The sequence below is a fragment of the Carettochelys insculpta genome, chromosome 6, assembly GCF_033958435.1.
Source record: "Carettochelys insculpta isolate YL-2023 chromosome 6, ASM3395843v1, whole genome shotgun sequence".
In the NCBI taxonomy this organism is placed as follows: Eukaryota; Metazoa; Chordata; order Testudines; family Carettochelyidae; genus Carettochelys; species Carettochelys insculpta.
In genome coordinates, this window is record NC_134142.1 from 116,868,313 (window position 1) to 116,885,795 (window position 17,483).

At 58.9% G+C, this 17,483-nt stretch overlaps 1 protein-coding gene across 1 annotated transcript in view; it reads right to left on the reverse strand.

The window, feature by feature from the left end:
• Positions 1-1,564: 1,564 nt before the first annotated feature.
• Positions 1,565-17,483, reverse strand: part of PKP3 (plakophilin 3) — a 34,614-nt gene continuing 18,695 nt past the window's right edge. Inside the window, exons 5-13 of the mRNA XM_074996007.1 lie at positions 16,950-17,154; positions 13,437-13,611; positions 12,933-13,050; positions 11,294-11,461; positions 10,484-10,669; positions 9,559-9,712; positions 8,219-8,411; positions 7,425-7,512; positions 1,565-4,421 (exon numbers count right to left, since the gene is read on the reverse strand). Of these exons, the coding sequence (XP_074852108.1) occupies positions 4,386-4,421; positions 7,425-7,512; positions 8,219-8,411; positions 9,559-9,712; positions 10,484-10,669; positions 11,294-11,461; positions 12,933-13,050; positions 13,437-13,611; positions 16,950-17,154 (1,323 nt within the window). The 3' untranslated portion in view covers positions 1,565-4,385. The remainder of the gene's footprint in view (positions 4,422-7,424; positions 7,513-8,218; positions 8,412-9,558; positions 9,713-10,483; positions 10,670-11,293; positions 11,462-12,932; positions 13,051-13,436; positions 13,612-16,949; positions 17,155-17,483) is intronic.

Below are 17,483 nucleotides of genomic sequence, written 5' to 3' on the forward strand. Positions count from 1 at the left end.
ACCGGGGAACACAGGTCAGAACTGGGGGGGAAGAGAGGGGGATGGTATGGCGGCAAAAGCCTGTGACGCTGCTTGCAAATGGCAGGGCCCAGTGCTCCCTCACACATGGAGATGCTGCTATTTACTATACCCACAGCCCCAGACACAGCCCCTTGCCCAGGTTACCTGTAATGATGCACAGGCGTGAGCAGGAGGCGGCAGAAACGGTGCCACACACACACACACACACACACGCAGGCAGTACAGAAAATGGGGACTGTCAGAAGATGCCTCAATTCAGATTCAGTTCCGACATTAGCATGGCGGAGCTTGGACTCACGTGGATACCAGGGTCCCACCCTACTGCCCCTGCGCTTCGACACACCTGTCGCCACTCCCAGGTCAGCTTTGCGATGGGTCAAGCCAGGCAAGTGACGGGGGGGCGGGGCTGGCCCCTGCTTCCAGAGGACTCTGGTGCCCCCAAAGTGCTCACCCCAGTATGCCATTGTCATCCTCCAAAGGGCAAGTTATGCAGCCTTCAGCTAAAGCCAAAAGCTGATTCACCACCTGTGCCCTGCCTGTGGCAAGGGCAGTGGGTCCTGTCTAGTTACGAACACTAGGCCTGGCTGGAAGGTAGAGTGGGAAGGGGGCTCTCTGAGGGAGTTTTCCTCCTGCTGAGTCATGGCTCCCCTAGGGCTCACGGGGGAGAGTTTGCAAGCAGTAGCCGCTGGCCTGGCCCGGCCTGTGTGAGCGAATGTGGCTATGCAGGAGTGGTGGCTGACAGTCCATACAATGCTAGGCCAGAGGGCTTCCTCAGCGCCTGGAACGCAGCTGTCCCTGAGAGGGAGCCCTGCAGTGTGGGGCAGCAGCGTGGCACTCCTGTGCCAGCGGAGACTGCAGAAGAAGGATGCGCAGTCAGAATGTGATAAGCCAGCCAGAGTCAGTCTGGGGTCAGAATGCCCAGCCCTGCTCTCACCAAACACCAGGGCCCAGGCTGGAAGGGAACCCAGGAGGTCATCGAGTCCAGCCCCCTGCCCACGGTAGCACCAACCCCAACTAAATCATCCCAGCCGGGGCTTTGTCCTTACCTCAAGACCAGTTTCAAGTACAAGGCAGCAGCAGCATCCCCAGTGGGTCTGGATTCCCTCTGGAGGAGCATCATCTACCATCTCATCAGTGCTCCGTAGCTTCCTTTTAACCCCTCCCAGCCAAGTAGCCAAGATCAGAGCAGCCCTGCTTAGCATGTGCAAGCCAAGAAGCTCACAGCCCCAGGAGTCTGACTTCAGGGCTGCAGGTGGCTTGCATGCACTACAGAACCTTGCTTCAGAACAATTAACATTACCAGCAGAAAAGGCTTTAGTCAGATGGGCAGTAAGGGAGTTTGGCTGGCAGGGCTCGCCTGATCTGAGCCACACCTAGCCAGAACGGGACCTTCGAAAGAGTAGCAGAGGCAGGGCGTTACTGTGCTTCACTCAGCCTACTGCTTATCCTTTGCTGCTGGACCCTGCCCCTGGGGTGCGCTGTCCGGACAGCGGCATCCTTGCCTGCCCCCCTTCCTTCTTGTAAGTGCACCAGAAAGAGCCACTCACTGGTCAAGGCTTTTATTTCAGTAACAAATAGCTCCACACCTGGCTAGGAAGGACTGGACAGGTAACAAGGGAGACAGACCCACTGAGAGGTCCCCAGTGAGGCTGGCCTCCCTCCTTGGTATCAGCTCAGGGTTTGCAGGCCAGACTGCTAGGCTGGGATCAATCCAGAGTCCCACCCCAGCAGCAGAGGCCTGGGCTCACCAGGAGTAGCAGCTAGCTTTGTTTCTGTCCCAGGCACGGAACAGGCCCCTCCGATGCAGCCGGTTCCTGTTGCTAAAGCTCTCGCTCGTCAGAACTACCCAGACTCCCCTGCTCCATTCTGCTCCCAAGCCACCCCCGACCTCTGCTTTTCTATTGACTTGCTTTCTGTAGGCAAACACCAGAGAGGCAGCACAATACAGCTCATACACAGCGTCCCACGTCTGCCAGTCAGAGCTCCAGGCCCTTGGCAAGGAAACCAAAACCAGACTGTTGCAAGAGCAGGCAGCCCAGCCTGGGGCCCCTGCTACCAAGTGCGAGGGTGAAGTGGGAAGCCAGCTGAGATCTAAGCTGCAGCTGGAAGGGCAGAGATGGAATGGGTTCCTCTAATCCCCAGTGGTTTGTCCAGCTGCAGGGCTGCCAGCCCATCCCTTGTTCCCCAGTGGGAGTCCTCCTGAGGAGATGCTGCCCGATGGTCCATGCCACCAGGTCCCTCTAGCCACAGCCAACTCCTTGCCCTGGTGCATGTTGGAAAGTAGGCTGCAAGCCTCCCCGGGGTTGGGTAGCCATGTGGGAGTGTGAATGGCACAGGCCCAATGACTGGAGGTGGAGGGGGCCATTGCCCTGGGGGCTCAGCGTTTCAAAGAGGCCTGGAGCTCCGGCTGCCACTGCTGAAGTACTGGCTGGAGCTCTGGGTCCCTTTGAAGGGCAGTTGCCTGCTCTTCCACATGGCTGTGAGTGTGTGGGGGTGTGGATGGGACAAACAGCTGAGTGCCCTTGGCCACGCCCTTCTGCCCTTCCAAGGATGCAGAGCCCTCCCCCACTCTGCTGGGGCACACACCTGTTCTGGACCAGCAACGCTTCAGCTTTCAGAAAGTCACACAAAGCTGAAATGGGGCAGAGTCTCATTGTGCCATGTGGAATATAGCCAGGTAGGACACCGGCTTGCTGCAGGAGCGCCCAGCAGCTCTAATAGCCAAGCCAGTTCAGCCCTTCATCACACAGGTGTGCTCAGTTTTCCAAGCCAGGGCTGGCACATAAAGGGCACTGCGATTCAGATGCAAGGAGACTCCTCCCAGGCAACTCAGACTGGCTCCCGTTAGCCACTGGCCGGGCCTTTCCCTCTTACATTAGAGGGAAAGGCCACAAGTGCTCACACACCTTCCACTAGAAATCCCACAGGCCCCAGGAAGGTGCTGAGATCCTCTTTATTCCCCCGAGTGCTTGGTTTGTCCTGCAGTGACCACTTTCCCCAGCTGTTTGTATTATGCTTTTAAGCTAAACACAACAGAGGCACTACCCCACCCACCAACACCATCTGCCTCTGGGCACTACAGAGATGGAGCCAGCAACAGGAACATAGAGGACAAAACCCAGCCTGCATGGAGTGCCAGGGCCGCCCGCCCAGAACCTGCCTTCTCCTGGGTCAGACTTTAATGCATCACATGCAAATGAACTGTAGCAACTCACAAGACTAAGTCTGCGAGCGAGCTGTGGCCCTGTGACAGGCCCATGCATGGGAGGGGTGTGCATGGGGCGCTGTCAGAACCTACCAGGTGTTCCCACTAGTGAACAAGCACACGCTTACCTGCATAGGGAGCTGAGACATGGTGCTGAGCTGAGAACAACAGGGCTCCTGGAAAGCCACCAGGAAACAGGTGGTGAGTGCCAGAGTGAGGCTGGCCCTGGAGCACTCTTAGGGAGAGAGCTGCCCTCTGATTGGCACAGGGCCTGCCCGCTCACCCTCTGACAGGGGCCAGAAGCAAGGGGCTTGGGGAGGCAGCTCTGGTGTAGTTGGGACCCTGGTCTAAAGGGTAACTAGCTCTAAAGAAGCCGGGGGAAGTAGCACTCCTGGGTAGCTCTGAGTTGCTTCAAGCTTCTGTCCCAGGCACTCGGTGGTCTCCACGGATGCAGTCCTGTGCCTGTTAGCACACTGTCTCGTCTTATTCCTTTCAACCCAGACCACAAGAACACAACATACCTTTCCCCAATACGTTTGTGAGCATGATACAAGCCCCAGCCACCCACCACAGCCCAGCAGCCCCAGGAAGCTGGAGGCTCCTGACACCTATGTCCCACAACGTGTACACCTTCCGCTATAAATCCCCCAGGAAGGTGCTGAAATCCCCCTTAATTTAGCAAGCACAAGTCACTGGGAGCGTAGGGGTGCACGGGGAATAACAACACTGGGGGGACACTGGATTAGGAGCGCTCCAGGGGTCCAGGAAGACCTTGCAAAGATTCCTTAGTGTCCTTGCAGGCGCTCACAGGTCCCCTGTGACATCTGCAGGGCCTGCCAGATACACGGGCAGTTCACTGTCAAGCGGTTTCCTTTGTACTCTTCCCTGGAGCACGCATAGAACGGGGCTGCTGGAGCAAAGGCCGCCCCAGGGTCACCAGCGGAGGAGAGGCTCCCCATGTGCAGGAAGAAAGAGCTGTAATGAAGGCAGAAGCGAGACAGGCCAGCCAAGCGGCTGCTGTCTGGATGGAGGAGAGTGGGAGCTGCAGCAAGGGTCAGTTCCTGGGGCACAGCCATAGTCTGTGCTGCTGAGAAAACAATTTTCGTGGGTGAGTCAGGGCTGGTCGGTCCCATCTCAGCTGCTCCTGGGATGTTCGTCCTTACAGAGCTAGAAAATCCTCCTTCCGGTAGCCCTTCTGCAAGAGACAGACGGGTTGGTCACAAAGAGAGAGATTTCCACTGGGAACCCTACACTGCTGAGCTAGTGGGAGAGTCATGCATGCCGGCCTACCTTCTCTAGAGTGACCAAGACCCACCTTCTGAAAGTCAGGCCTATGTGAAAGGGTCTCAAGTTGAACCTCCAAAATCCCTCATGATCTCTGAAAATAACGGCCAGGGAAAACATTGCTCCTTCCTGGGACCTGCCTGGGGTCACGCAGCATGAGGCGGGTCTCACCAAGGAAGATTGTAACCAGAGGGAGGACCGATAGGCCAACTTGTTCCCTCCCTTGGTTGCCCTGGGGCCATTTTTCCCCAGTAGGGGATGGATGCCCATCACCAACAGTGCGTTAGACTGACCTTTTGTTGATGTGCAACGTAATAGCAAGCTAAAGGGCCAAGAAAGGAAGCCACCGTAACGAAACGAGGACCAGGAGGGATGAGGCAGCGAGGGACAGAGAGAAGGAGGACTCCCTGTCCCTCCCCACAATTAACAGAATGCTTCTGAATTTCCTAGACATCCACCTCAACCAAAAGGTGCAGCCATCCCTGGAGCTCCCAAGCAAGGGCTGCCTGGACATCTCCCCAGGAACCCAAGGACACACCTAGTATGCATATAATGGGGCAGATGGCCTCACTTTCTGTACCAAGGCACTCCTGCAAGAGGTGACAGGTCCCAGAGCACCTGGCTCCATCTTAGCACTTCAGATGAAGATGGGGCAAGGGATGATGGGATTCAGAGCTTCCATGAGCTGTGGTGGGACCCATGGCTCCCTCTTGGACCTCATTTAGGTGACGCAGAGCTCTCCCAGTAGTCTGTGTTCTGGGCACATCCCCTCCAGAGTCTCGATCAGGAACTGGGGCAAGCACTGAAGAAGCTGTTCCCTGGAGAATCCACTCCAGGTTTCCTGCTGAGCCCAAGAAGTTTAGGGAATGCTGTGCTAAGGCCCGCCCCAGAGCTCACTCTGTTCACTGTGTGGGTGGAAGAAGCAGCAGCCACTGGGGATGTCACACCCTGAGCCAGCCCCAAAGTTCTGCGCAAACCTAAGGTTTGAGTGCCGAGTGTGCATCACTCTCCATCCATCCCTCCCTGCCACCAATGCCCGAGCTCAAAAGGTTAGTTTTAAGGTCCCCAGAAGGCAGAGACCGGAGCACAAGGACAATCATTTAGCAGAGCTTCCTGCCTCTGGAAATGGCCAGGTGCAGATTGACAGGGTGCCCATAGCTTCCAAGTGCCTTCCTAACCTACGCCTATCGCAGGGTGGGGGGAATTCACCACCTGTCACTAACCAGCTACCCCTCCCAGCTGGTGAGATAAGAGGCCAACCAGCAGGTCTGGTAAGGTAGAGAGCCAAAGGAAGTGTAACCCCGAAAGCACTGAGAACAGTACTAGGGACAGTGAAGTCTCTGCTCTACAGCCTTGGCTGCAAGCCAGCTGGTCTTTAGCTCACTTGGTAGCATTGGGGTTTGGCCCCTTAGGTCGGAAGTTCCTACCCAGGTGCGTAAGCCATACAGAAGGCTTTGGGAAGACCCCTCCTCAATCTGCTAGGAGAGAAGCTGGCAAGAGGACAGCCGAAGCAGCCCTGCAGGGTGCAGGGCAGGCAGCAGGGCCTGGGTGTTCCTGTTCTGAGGGACGCTGAACTGAAGCCAAGGACACACCCTAGTGAGAGGCTCCCTGATGCACTGGTGAGCAAGTTGGTGTCCTGACTTACTCAGGAGTAGGGAAAAAGGGCAGGTTTGGGGAGACCCTGTCACCCCTCTCCAGTCTGACTGGACACCCCATTTTCCAAGTGATGGCCCTTGAGCACCAGCCACTTCCCACTCACCACCATCTGCTAGACCCAGGCCCCACATGTGTCTTCCTGGGTGTGAATTAGTCCCTGAACCTGCCTGGGCTGCCTCCTCCTCACTGCTCAGGCGGGAATGAGAGGTCCATGTGTGGCCTTGCTTCCACTAGGATTCCATGGGGGTAACGATAGCTAACATGGCTCGACAGGGCCCAGTGCTTTTAATGCACATACAACAGGTCAGAGTCGAGCGCCAACGTAGCCAGCTTCAGGTGCGTTAGGCTTGACCTACACTAGGTAGGTAAGTCGATTGCAGATACAAAATTCCAGCTACAGCAGCTGCGTACCTAGAATCGACTTATCTGCAATCAACTGACCTGGCTGTCCTCCCTCCCTTACTCCTTGGGATAGCAGGAGTACTGGGGTCAACTGCCAACTCCAAATAGGTCCATTTCATGCATCTCTACCAGGTGCGTGAAATCAAATCCCAGAAGATCAATCCTGAGCAGGTCAATCTTCTGGGTAATGTAGACACAACCTTAGCCTGTGTTTTGATGCAGCTTGCAGCTGGGTGAAGCTAAGTTGACTGAGCTCCCCACAATGGGTGAGTTGCTGGGGCTGGTGGGAAAACGGAATTTCCCTTTCATGGAAAATACCAACGTTGGGAACAAAAGCAAACTTCCGAACGGGAGCGAAAAGGCCATATTTCGCATGGAGCACCGATTGCGAAAGGTTTCGATGCCAAAACGCTGACATTGAAACCATACAAAACGCTGATGTCTACTATAAGGTATCTAAAGATAATACTAGCATTTTCATAAGCCTCAAAATGAAATGAAAACAATAAAGTCGACGTGAAACACTGCAACTTCATTAAAACAAAACCCTTGATGCTTTCTCACTGACCCCAGCACACACCCGCTGAATGTGTGACAAAATGGCATGGCCCCATGGGAACCCACAGCGCTGAAAAGTTTTATGTCAGCTCTCTCAGTTTCCCTACATCTGCTAACGCATGCTAACACCTCGCCTTTTGTCCTAGGCGAGACAAGACCTTCAGATCCACAGCTGGACACCTCCCACCGTGTGCAAGCCAACCCAGAAGAAACCATCAGCCCCTCCCAAGAGGGGAGTCACCCAGCCAGAGGCTCAGCTGCACTAGTGCCAAGCGCGCCATTTCAGGGAGGAGCGTACCATCTTGTAGTCCCGGTGCAGCTTGGTGTACTGCCACATGTTGGCCAGCAGGCTGGAAGCAGCTCTAGAAGACTTCTCGCTGTCCAAGCTAGGGCAAAGACACAGAGGACACATTGATGCTCTTTGTTCCTCTCCCCTTAGGGTCTGTCTGGCACGGACCCAGGATACACATGCGGGGACAGAGAGGGCTTTGTGAGAAGCACTATGAATAAGAGGGAGGGTTTGATGGTGCAGGGGGAGCAAGTGAGGAAACGCAATGGAGTACACCAAGCCCAGACAGTCACTGCTCCACTCAGAGCCCCTCACCAGCCTGCCATGGTGGGTGCGATGGGAAAAGTTACTGACACGTGGGCCAGCTGATTCCTGAGAAGAGGAGGCTGGGTGACCAGAAGTGCTCTGTACGCATATCGGGGCGAGGGGATATTTCCCCAAGGTGCGCTCCCTTTGTAGTGTAAGGATCTGGGATGACTCCTCTGGTGAGACCCTCTCAGTAGTCCTGGGACAGCTCGTGGGGTGTTGACGGCCCAAGCTCAGAGGGGTGCAGACTAGCCAGGAGGTTCTGTCTCCCATCATACTGATTCAGAAATGCAGCTCAGGAAAAGCTTTCCGGCACTGACCCGAGCTGAAGGCCTGGGCCCACGGAGCTGAGAGCTGCAGGGCTGAGGGGCGTCTAACTGTGCTGGGAGGACCCACCCTCGATCCTTCACCCCCAGCTGGAACCCTTCCTCGCAACCCTCTGCCCCAGTCCTGAGCCCTCCCCCACACACCAACCTCTCCCACCAGCAGGCTCCCACCTGTCCCTCTTCTTCTTGATGTAGAACAGCTTCTGAAGGCCGTCGAAGTAGACGATGTCACGCGCAGCAATGGGGCTCCCCACCACCAGGTTGTTCAGCACCGCAATGATGTTCACGAGGACGTCGGCGGGGGGCTCCTTGTCGCCTGTGCTCCCTGGTAGCTTCTCAATCAGGTGACTCACCACCTTGGTCGCTGCCAAGGCAAATGGACCAGCATCAAGGGCCAGCACTACGGGCTGAAGCAAAGCCCTGGTCTCACCCAGGCCATGCAGCAGCTTGGAGAGGAGATGGCTAGCAGCCTGGCTAACAGGACAGGCACAATGCAGAGAGATGCTGAGTGGGTACCAGGTGCAGTACCTTCTGGGTCTCACTGAATGGGTTCAGCAGCACAGTTCTCGGGTGGCACTAAACTGAGGGGAGGTGCAAAAGCTAGCGAGGACAGCGAGAGTGCTAGGAGTCGAGCTGTCGTGTTTCAAGGGGGCCCAGCCGCACAAACGATGCTTAGATGCAGAGGAAAAAATACACTGGGGCTCAGTTGGGAAAATGCCATTAAACCATCTGGGGAGAAGCCGTCGGGGCTCGGATGTGCCGCGAGCCTGGGAGGGTGAGATGATTGGCTTAGACGGGTGTGCGCCATGCGCTGGTTATTCTCTTATAAAGTAGCTTACACCCATCACTGGGCCCCTGGCAAACGGCTGCAAGTGCTCCAGCTGCGTGCGCAGAGGGCTTGGGCCTCAAGTTCCCTGTAACTGCATGGCTGTGCAGCCATGCAGAGGGCTATCCCAAGCTATGCAGGTGGGCAGAGGAGCCCCTCCCCTGGCCTGGGCCAGCCCAACCCTACCCCGGCTAGGAAGAGGTGCCCCTCACCTGGCCCCGAGATGCTGCGGCAATGGAGGGATAAAGGATGCCCTTTTCTCCTTGGTGATCCCCAGGGCAGCAGCACCCTGAGCTCCTCATCCCCGGGCCCACCCCAGAGCCTTCACCCCCAGCTGGAACCTTCCCCCATCCCTCTGCCCCAGCCCTGAGCCCTTCCGCCATACTCCAAACCCTCAGCCCCACCCCCGACACGCCTCACCACATTTATTCTCCCCGTGGGTGTGAAAAACCAGCAGGCACATTGATGTGCCATTAGCCCAGGCCAGGGCAGCCCACGGATGCAGAATTCTGCTCAGCATTGATGTACCCGGGGAAGTGAGAAAGACCAGCAGGGCCTGGATGGTCCTCAGGACAACTGTGGGGCTGTGCCCCCACAGCACAGGCAGTGAGAAGAGCTGGGAAGGTCGCCCACAGGGCAGCCCTAGCGCCTTGAACCCCGTCTCCCTGCAGCCCCTGGCACTCACACATCTCGTCCTTGTTGCGGGCATTGCGGGACAGGTTGCGGATCAGGCCCGTGAGGGAGCGCAGCTGGTGATGGTCGGCCGTGCGCACTCGGTCCAGCACAGGGTTCAGGATCCGCTCCTGCTCCAAGGCCACCCTGCTCAGCACGCCGGCCCACTGGGGCGGGGTTGGGAAAGCCAATGTTACAGGGGTGGGGTCTGCCTGCTGGGCCTCTTAACACTGCCTCCAACCGTACCAAATCCCCCTCCCACCACCCCAGACAGCCCCCTGATTCCTGCCACTCCCTACCTCTCCTCTCTGTCCATCACTCCATCCTCAGCAGCCACCTCCCTTCCCCAGCCTCTGTCCCTTTGGTGCTGCCTCCCCTGGCCCCTCACACCCGCATTTCACCCTCCCGCGCAGGAGATAACTCTGCTGCAGCCGGCCCGGCTGCAGACACAGCTGCTCGCAGGGCACCTTCCATGCTGCCAGCTAATGGTGGGCACCCGGGAGGGGGCACCAGGGGGGTACAGAAGCTCAGCTGAGCCTGATCCCCCTGGGCCTCGGAGCACAGGCCACTGCTGGGATTTGGTTTCGTTTCCCCCAGCTGCTCCCTTTTCATTTCTCTAGGGCAGGAGCCCTCCACAGGCCTGACCCAGGCTGGCTGCGTGCCCAGCCCGCACATAGCCACCATGACATCAGCAGCCGGGGCCACGGTGCCTCAAGCTGACAGAGGTGAGCAGAAGCCCCAAGGTGTGACGGCACAGCCAGCTCCCTGCACTGCCCCAGCAGGGAGTCCAGCCTTTGGGGCCGATTTGGACTGGTCCTCCATGCAGGTGGTGGCTCTCGTCCATGCCAGGGCACGTGTGGGCTGTGCACACTTGTCCTCCAGCAAGCCTGCCCAAGGGAAAGGACTCAGCCTGGGTCAGTCGCAGGGCCCAACCTCACCCTCCAGTCTCCGGCGGTGACGTTCTGCAGCGCCCCCGCGGCCGCCTCTGTAGTGTGCTTGTTCAGCTCACAGCGCTGCAGCAGCCGGTTGTAGATGCCCACGATCTGTGGGTTCCAGAGCCACTCCATCCCTTTGGGGTCCTTGGAGACCTCCGTGAAGGTCACCATGTCTGTGTTCATGTGGTGCTGGGGGACCAGGAGAGGGGAGAGACCATCATGTAACCACCCGCAGCGATGGGGGCCCCAGCTTCCCTCTCACCTCCATCCCCCATTCCCCCACCACCACCCATGTCCCCAGGAGCTCTCCACCTCCTCCCTCTGTGCCTTGGTTTGCGACCCGCGTGTGCTCAGCCGGCCACTCAGGCTCACTGCGGGGGCCTGCTAACGCCAGGCTCACAAGCGCACATGGAAACCGACTGAAAACGGTGTGAGCTGTCATGGGACATGCTCGGGCTCTCAGCCAATGGCGGACTCGGAAGAGCACCAGGTGACATATATGACTGGTTGCATCCAGCCTGAGCAGCAAGTGCTCCCAGGGGATTGTGGGAGGGGCCCTTGCAGGGCTCGCAAAGGACTGTGTGTCTCCCAGACACCTCACTCTCAGACCCACAGCCCGACCCACGCCCCACTGCAGCCATGCGGACGCACCCTGGCTTCAACGGGCTCCTGGAGGCTGAACGGGCTGGAAAAATGACCTGCTCACCCCTCACTGCAGTCACCCAAGTCCACTCACGGGCCACGTCCCATCTGAGCCCCTCCTGTGCCCTGTTCTCCCCCTGTCTCTCATGCGCCCGCCGTTCCCGTTCCCACCTCTCGTGCTCTCCTGCCGTGGGGGCTGAAGCAGCCCACCAGCTCCCCCGTCGCAGTGGTGCCGTTGCCCCTGCGGTGGCCCTCCAGCCGCTGCAGCGAGGAGGGGGGCATCTCGTCGTACAGGCGGTAGGAGAGGTTCCGCAGCACACACACGGCGTTCTCCACACTCTGCAGGGGAAAGGGGATGGGTCAGCCTGGGCCCCTGGCTCCAGCTGGCTCGCTCTTCGGAGCCCACCTGACAGCGCGCTGCCTGGGCCGTTCTGCCCGGCACTGCTCGCTACAGCCAGGGGGTTTCAAACGTTTTCCTCGCAGGGCAGCTGAAGAGCCCCGCAGATGCCTGCAGCCTGCACCATTGCCTCTTTCGGCTCGCGGGGGCTCGGGGCAGGGCCAAGGAGGAGGGCGTTGGGTGCAGGAAGGGCTCTGGGTTTGGGGAGAGGGGTCAGGGCTGGGGCAGGAGGCCGGATGTGGGTTTACCTCAGCAGCTCCCTGCCAGCGGCAGAGGAAGGTGCAAAAGCAGCCTACTGCCCTTCCCGGCACTGCAGACCAGAGTGGCCAGCAGCAGGTCTGGCTCTTACACAAAGGTGCACAAGCAGCTGTGTGCACCACTCTCTCCCACAGGCACCCCCTCCGTTCCCATTGGCCGGTTTCTGGCCAATAAGAGTGTGGAGTCGGTGCTCAGGGTGGGGCAGCACTTGGAACTCTGGGCCCGCCCCCTCCGGGGAGCTGTCCCAGCTGCTAGCTGCTCTGGGCACAGTGGACTTTGCAGTGCCAGGATGGCAGGAAGCTGCCTTAGCAGCCCCGCTGGTCACCTCGCCACCCTCCTGCAAGGGACCCAGTGCCTGACGTTCCACGGCTCAGTCCTGGGCTGCACCCATTCTTTGCAAACCGCAGACCAGAGCCTGGCCCAGCCAAAGGGAAGGCTGCAGGCAGGGCCTCTCCCCAGGGCTGGGTTAATGCTCCCACACAGCCAATGCGATCGACAAAGCCCTCTGGCAGACACCTGCCCATGTCAGGCATCCAATGGGGCAGGCGGGTCAGGATGGACCACGGCCAGTCAGCTGGCAGAGGGCTCTGCGAGGCAGGCGGCAAAGTGCTCTGACAGCAGCAGCAGCTCTAGGAGTCTGGCTGCCTGTAGGGGCTACTCTTGGCCTCCTCAGCCCTCACCTTGCCTGCCTCCCTCTGCTCTCCATCGCGGCAGAGCCACGACAAGCTGCAGACTGACAGGTAAAGGCCCCTTTAGAAATGCCCCATTGTTCTCAAGCAGGGATGGCACGCCTCAGCCCCAGCCCCAGCCTGGGGGCAGGGCGGTACAGCCATCAGACCGGCCCGGAAGGGCTGGCCAGGCAGCACCGGGAGGCTGGGGCTGGCCGAGGCCAGGTTGGTGCCTGAGCTGTGCTGCCAGGGGGTGGAGGAAATAAGCCCTTTGGGGTAAGGCCTGGTGAACCTCTGCTACGTGGGGAGGAACTAAGGAAGTTGGTACCGCAGGGATGTGCTGCTTGGAGCCAGGAGGAGGAAGACAGTGTGAGAGCTTCGCTCCTGCCCCACGGAGCCCCGCCCCAGCCAAGGCTGGTTGCTTTAGGGAGTAGAGACGAGGGGTCCCAGCGCAGTGGCCAGATGCAGATTCTCTCCGGGGGCTCACCTTGTCCTCTGACTTCCCCACCTCCAGCGCGCTGCTGATGTAACTGATCATGGAGTCCACCAGCCCATGGCACTCGCGCATCTTCTGCCGGGTCTGCTGGCTGGCAGAGCTGAGATTCCTGCAGGGGGAGCCCAGGGCACAGCAGCGTGAGAAACAATCTGCCCTGCCCACCCCTTTCCCTGGACTCCGCCAGGCCACAGCCACAGCCGGGGGAACCCGCTCTCCGACAGCGGTCAATGCTGGATGCTCCCAAGGGAGGTCCTGCAATGTCCCCTCTTCCCTGCTCCCCAGTTCGGGCCCTGCAGCAGGAAGGCTGACAGGGAGAGCAGACCTTGCCCAGGGCATGTGCCAGCCTTGTCGACAACACTGAGGGCCAGAACCAACACCAGCCCCTAGAGAGAGAGTCTCCACTGGAGTCTGGCCCAGAGCTCTGCCAGCCGGTACGGCTCAGCAGCCAGGGCGGAGGACGTGCTCTCCGTGGCCAGGGGCTGGCCGAGCCCGTACCTGAGGAAGCCTGTGGAGTTGTAGAAGATCTCCGCCTCTGAGGCGTTCTGCTGGACGATGGCGGTGCTGCCTGCGCCGGAGAGCGGGCTCAGGATCAGGTTGGTGAGCTGCTCCAGTGTGTCCCGAGCCAGCCGGTCCTTCAGGACGTCGCTGGAGGAGAGATTCCACAGGATCCCTGCGAGCCACATGAAGCAGAACTGAGCCCCAGAGAGCTTCTAGACGGGCAGAACTTCTGAGGCACTGGGCTTCACGCTCTCCTTCCTCTGAAAGCCTGCCGGGCTAGTGCCCCTCCCGGGCTGCAGGACCCAGGCTCACACTCCAGCCTCTCATAGTGTGGGCGCTGCTGCTCCTGGCAGCAAGGGACCTTTGCCACCCCTCACCTGACTGGCTGAATCCCCACTGGCTGCCCACAGCTGCCAGCCTCGGCTCTGGGGCCGTGGGAGCAGGCAGGGCGCAGAGGACCCAGAAACACCGATGCAGTGATTCCCCAAGTGACTGGCCTGAGATGTTATCCGCCGACTTTGGCAGGCATCATCCATGGCCCTTCTCTATGGGCTAGAAGCCTGGGGCTGGGGCTGGGGCTGGGGCCGGGGCCGGGGGAGGGTCTAATTCTCTGTGACACATGAGTATCAGCCAGAGACGGCTGGGAAAGCTGACCTGCTGCCCTGCAGCTCTGCTGAGCCCCAGGAGCGGTCCTGCCAATTCAGTGGCACCCACTGGCACAGCTAACAGCGGGCGGTGGGAGGAGACAGACCACGTTCGAATCCAAGCTGTTCAGGGCCCTGTTCCAGCTGCTCCAACACCCAGGAAAGGCTCTGTACCAGGGCACTGCTCCAAGAAATATCCCCTTTGGGGGCAGGGCAGGGTGGGGGGTGCCCTGCAAATTCCCAGCAACATGTCAGAGCACGGCAGCCCTGCAGGCTCGGTCACACGCTGCCTGCTGCATTCCTGAGCTCCCCAACTCCTCCCGCGCACGGCAACTCTCCGCAGGGAGCGAAGCTGCTTGCTGCCATGCAGAGGTGGCAACACAGCCTGGGCACCTGGGTGCAATGCCCAGCTCTGCCATGACTCTCTGTGTGCCCCTGGGCAAGTCACCTAGTGACACTCTGTGTCTGATTCCTGGCTGTAAAATGGGCATAATGCCTCCCAGGGCTGCTGTGAGATGAATGGTGAGGCCTTCAGCTAGTCAGCCACAGAGAGAGAGAGAGACTCCTGGCTGCTGAGCGTCTGCCCACACCCCTACTGCTTGAGTGCCAATGAGTTCCTGGCTGGTGTGAAGTCACTGCAGTGGGCACTGATGATTTACGCCCGTGGAGGGGACAGCTCTGCTCTAGGTGGGAGGCAGCGAGACCTGACAAAGAGCCAGAGCAAGGCAGGGCAGGCCAGGACTGCACCACCTGGGGATTGCTCTCTGCATCCTCCAGCTGGATGGAGCTAAACCCACTTCCACAGGCTCCCTGACACATGTTTTAATCAACTGTATTAAACCCTTCTCACCACTGCTCCCGGGCCGGGCTTTCCCATGAGCCCCAGTAGTAGTGGAGACAATCAGAGCCTGCTGGGCGAGATTAGCAAGAGCCTTTGTAAGAGATGCAAATCTCAGCTCGTCACCTCTCCCTGCCTGGCACTGACTGCCCTGCACAGAGCCAGATGGCGTCGGGCCCTTGGCCAGGGCTCTCTCCCCTCCCATCCCACCACACCATTCATCTCCCTGCTCTGGCCAGGAAACTCCTGTATCTCTCCCCCACCTCTAGATCAGCTTCAGCTCCACCTCTTAACAGCAGGCTCCCGCCTGCGCTCCAGGGTGTAAACCCAGCCGGCTTACTGAAAAGGAACAGCCTCCCCTTCTCCTGGACGCCTGGCTGGTCCCTCCTCCCGCCTGCAGGGCAGGCCTGTCCAAGCTCTCCACCCACCCGGGGGCTGGGGGTTCCCGCCCCCGAGCACTGCCTGGTTTCCTGATATGATCTGGCTGTGCAGTAACCCAGACTGCCTGGCCTTGGACTGCCAGTTCCTCAGAGCAGGGTTCCTGGGCCAGGCTCCCCAGCACACCCAGGGCCCCGTCAGTGCTGTGGAAAGCCCTCTGGGGACACTAGCCCCAGCCGTCAACAGGAGGCTGGTGGAGGGAACGCAGGTCCAGACGCAGAGGGCTCCTGTGCTGCCAGCTGCATCTCTTTAGCTGTGCTCCCTGGCCTGCCTCAGAGCTCCCCCAAGTAACCACGGGCCTCAGCACTCGCCAGGCGAGTAACTTTTGGCCTGTCTGCATGTAAAGACAGCTGAGGCCACCACCAGGGCGTGGCACAGCCGCATCCTAGCCTGGGTAAGTTGTAAGTAGGGCGCTTGTACAGCTTCACCACCATAGTACCTCACAAGACACTGCATTTCTCTTGGCAATACCCCTGTGAGGGAGGGCCATGCTCTCAACCTCAGTTTGAGGGTGGGGATCTGGGCAAAAAAACTAAGGTCTACGCAGCCTCTCTCTCTCCTGCCATTGCTTCTGAGCAAGGAGGTTTCACAGGTGCTTATCTGAGCCCTACACGAGAACGAGACAAACAGCTCCAATGTATTTGTTCCCTGGCTTTCATCGGACTTGGAAAGTTTGTCCAAAAACATTTTTTAACCATCAAAATATCAACTATCCCAGCTCCAACGCCTTTCTCTCCCGGTATCGACCTGATGGAGGCCGAGTGTAATCACCATGGGAGTCAAAGAGGTAAGAAAACAGGAGGGGAGGAGGTATTTTGGGCTGATCCCAAAAGAATGCTCTACCCCTCTCACAGATGCCTGAGAACACCCAGTGAAGAGGTGAAGAGATTCTCAGTACTCTCAAGACAACCTCCTGCTTTAGAGGCTCCCAAACTTTCGGGTGACTTCTTGCTGAGATGAAAGTTTCCAGGCTTCACCCCACCCCATGAAGGAATTTTTTTTTTTTTTTTGTAAAGCTGGAGCCAGATCTTATTAGCCTTTGCTGAGACTTGGAGCCTCCCTGTCATTAGTGGGAGCCAGCTTTCCAGTGGTTTTTGCACGTGCATGTAAATTCTCCCGGCTGGCTGCTCCTCGCTGAGGCCTAGCACCCTGTACTAGCTGCAAAAGCAGCATGTGCGTAGAAGGTGGGACAGAAAGGAGCGGGGCTTCAAAAGGGCTCCTAAAATATAAAAGGAGCTGGAGGAAGGATCTGGGAGAAGGGGGCTGTGACGCTGCATTGGAGGGCTCGGGGTGAGGAGGACAGTCTAGAAGAGCTGCTGCTGGACTGGAACTCAGGAGACCTGGGTCCTCTCCCCATCTGCCGCCAGCTCGCTGGGCACCGCACCGTGCCTCAGTTTCCCCTCCCTGCACTGTGTCCCTTTACACTGTGAGCTCATTGGGACAGGGACATCCTCTGTGTGTGTACAGCACCTAGTGCAACGTGGCCCTGATCTCTCTCGCAGGTGCTGCAATCCAAGCAATTTAACGGTACCCCCAGTGGCACAGCTTCCCTTCCCCCGCCCAGCCTGGCGCTGCCCCCGCCACACTGACCCGTGACGTTCTTTCGCAGCTCATCGTCCTGCTCCCGCATCGTCCTCATCAGCTCGTAGATGCCACTCTCCTCTACCAGCGCCAGCTTGTTCTCGGTGCTGTCGTAGATGAGGTTGCGTATGGCGCCGGTGGCATGGCGCTGCACCTCCTGATTGGAGTGGTTGAACAGCTTCACCAGCTTGGGCACGGCTTGGAGGCTGCGAGCCTGGAGGGGAGGTGGGAAGGCTGGTGAGAGGCTGGGGGGTCTGTAGACTCAGGAGTCGGCCCTGGCTTCAGTCACCACCACGCTCGTCGGAGGCTGCGCTTCCCACAACGCACACAGCCCCAGCTGGGCCCCTGTGGAAGCCATCAGTGACACGGCCGGGCTAGGAGAGGTCGCTGCAGTATGCTGGAGTTGTATGCACACACACACACACACACACACACACACCCCACCACCACCACCACCGCTGGTTCTGTCAAGGCCCGAGCCTGCAGCTGGCCTGGGAGGCGTGGGCACAACTTTCCCAAAATGGCCTCTGCGTCCTGGCCCCC